Genomic DNA, 1,845 nt, shown 5'->3' with positions numbered 1-1,845 from the left:
ATTAACAGTGTCGTGGAGCATGTGGCAGCGTTGCAGAGCTGGGAGATGTATGGCAGAGCCAGCACGGGTTGAAGCAGTGCCACGCAAGCAAGGCTGCTTCCCTCCGATTGGGCTGGGTTTACCATACGAAGGGTGATACCAAACCTTTTCTCCAAACTTAGATTCTCAGCTCAATGGACTGCTTGTACCTTACTTTTTCTTCTTTTTTTTTTTTTTTTTTGAAAAGGATCCTTCATTGCTTGCTCCTCAAGTATGTTGATTTTTAAAAAATTTAAACTTGAGGTGTGAAAATGCTGAGGCCGGTTTTGATGGCCAAACCATAATCCATTTACAGAACCAAGCAACGCCATCCCAGAGTTAATCCTCAATAATTAGATTGGCTAAACACTGTTATAAGTAATCCACTAATTTAAGTAGAAGCCAGGGACACTCAGGTAATAAATTTGCAGTCAGTTTTTGGTGCAGTCATGCTCCCCACCACGACGAAGGCAACCGTTGGGAGCTGCCGCATCTGGCGGGATTCTGCCTCACGTGCCGGGAGCGGCTCCGTGCCGCGGGGTGGTTCAGGACGTGCCGTGCCACCGGAGGAGTTGGACTGCGGTTGGTGCCGGCTTCCCGCGGCAGTGCTGAGCAGACATAAAGCAGTATTTATTAAGTGATCACAACCGTCAGCCCCGTGGCCTGCCTGTTCCTCGCCGTCAGCCTGACGTTGTTGTAGGTGGCAGCCGGAGCAGGCAGTCTGCTGGCACCCCGTGCCAAGAGCTTTGCTGAAGCTCCAACAGTTTTGGTAACTTTGCAGTGAAGTAAAGAGAACTGGCTCCTGCTGGGCAGTGTTGCCTGCCGGGACCTCGCTCCCCCTTCGTAACGAGAAGTGTGGGTGAATGCTACGTCAGTTATTTCCATATGTATTTCAGTTCCTTAGGGACCGGTGTCACCTCTTGCAGTGGGAGCTTCAACTCACCTGAGTAAAGATAATTTCTATTAAATCTACAGTCTCAGGGACTGGGATGGTCCTTTATGCTGTAGCCCATTATCCCATCTCTCTCACAACATGACGCTGTGAGATTAAGCTACCTGGAGATCAGATACGTGTTTAAATGTCTTTTATGGTTCCTCTTCACAGATTCAGGGGAAAAAAAAAACAAACAAACCACAAAAGCAATAAGGTGAATGGTGTGTGCTTACTTTCCCTCTGTTTCTGCAGTGGGACGCGTTCTCCATCCCAGAGCTACAGAACTTCTTGATGATACTGGACAAAGAAGAAAAGGACAAAATCCAGCAAGTGCAAAGGAAGTACGAGAAGTTTAAACAGAGACTGCAACAGACCTTGAAAGAAGCCAGAGGCAAGCCTGGATAACTCTTCGGGAGGCACTGGGCATCAGACTAAGCTAGATACTATTTTTAAAATGAAAAGACACTTCTCAGGACACCTTACAATAGTCATTCTCCCTCTTCATCCTTCCATTAAGGACTGGCTCACAGCACCCATAAAATCAACATACTGCATTTTCTTGTTATCCCAGGACCAGAGCCAGTCAAAGAACGGGAAGCCTGTTTTAAAACTGTGCCCGTCAACAAACCAGACACAGCTGCTGGTTCGCTTTTCAGCTGTACCATCAGATGGAAAAGCTTCGTGGAAAATGCTGTGTTAAACCCAACAGGAACATCTACTGGCTAATGTTTTGAGCAGGGTAACACTTGCTGTTCACGCTCCCCCCCAGCAACTTGCTTGTTCTTGTTCGGAGGTGCTGCGGCTCATTGCGTGCGCCCACGTGGCCGAGTTCTCATTTCTTAAGTAGAGCACAGGAAGCAGCAGATAAAGCGGAGGAGGTTGTTGCACCAAAC

General features: G+C 47.9%; 1 protein-coding gene across 1 annotated transcript in view; it reads left to right on the top strand.

The window, feature by feature from the left end:
• The window catches only part of RASSF5 (Ras association (RalGDS/AF-6) domain family member 5), a 16,368-nt gene extending 15,011 nt beyond the window's left edge, over positions 1-1,357 (top strand). The window contains exon 5 of the mRNA XM_009327346.1: positions 1,203-1,357. Within this exon, the coding sequence (XP_009325621.1) occupies positions 1,203-1,357 (155 nt within the window). The remainder of the gene's footprint in view (positions 1-1,202) is intronic.
• Positions 1,358-1,845: the final 488 nt, after the last annotated feature.

Source organism: Pygoscelis adeliae, unplaced genomic scaffold, assembly GCF_000699105.1.
Source record: "Pygoscelis adeliae isolate BGI_AS28 unplaced genomic scaffold, ASM69910v1 Scaffold197, whole genome shotgun sequence".
In the NCBI taxonomy this organism is placed as follows: Eukaryota; Metazoa; Chordata; class Aves; order Sphenisciformes; family Spheniscidae; genus Pygoscelis; species Pygoscelis adeliae.
This window is presented reverse-complemented; position numbering and strand designations above follow the sequence as displayed.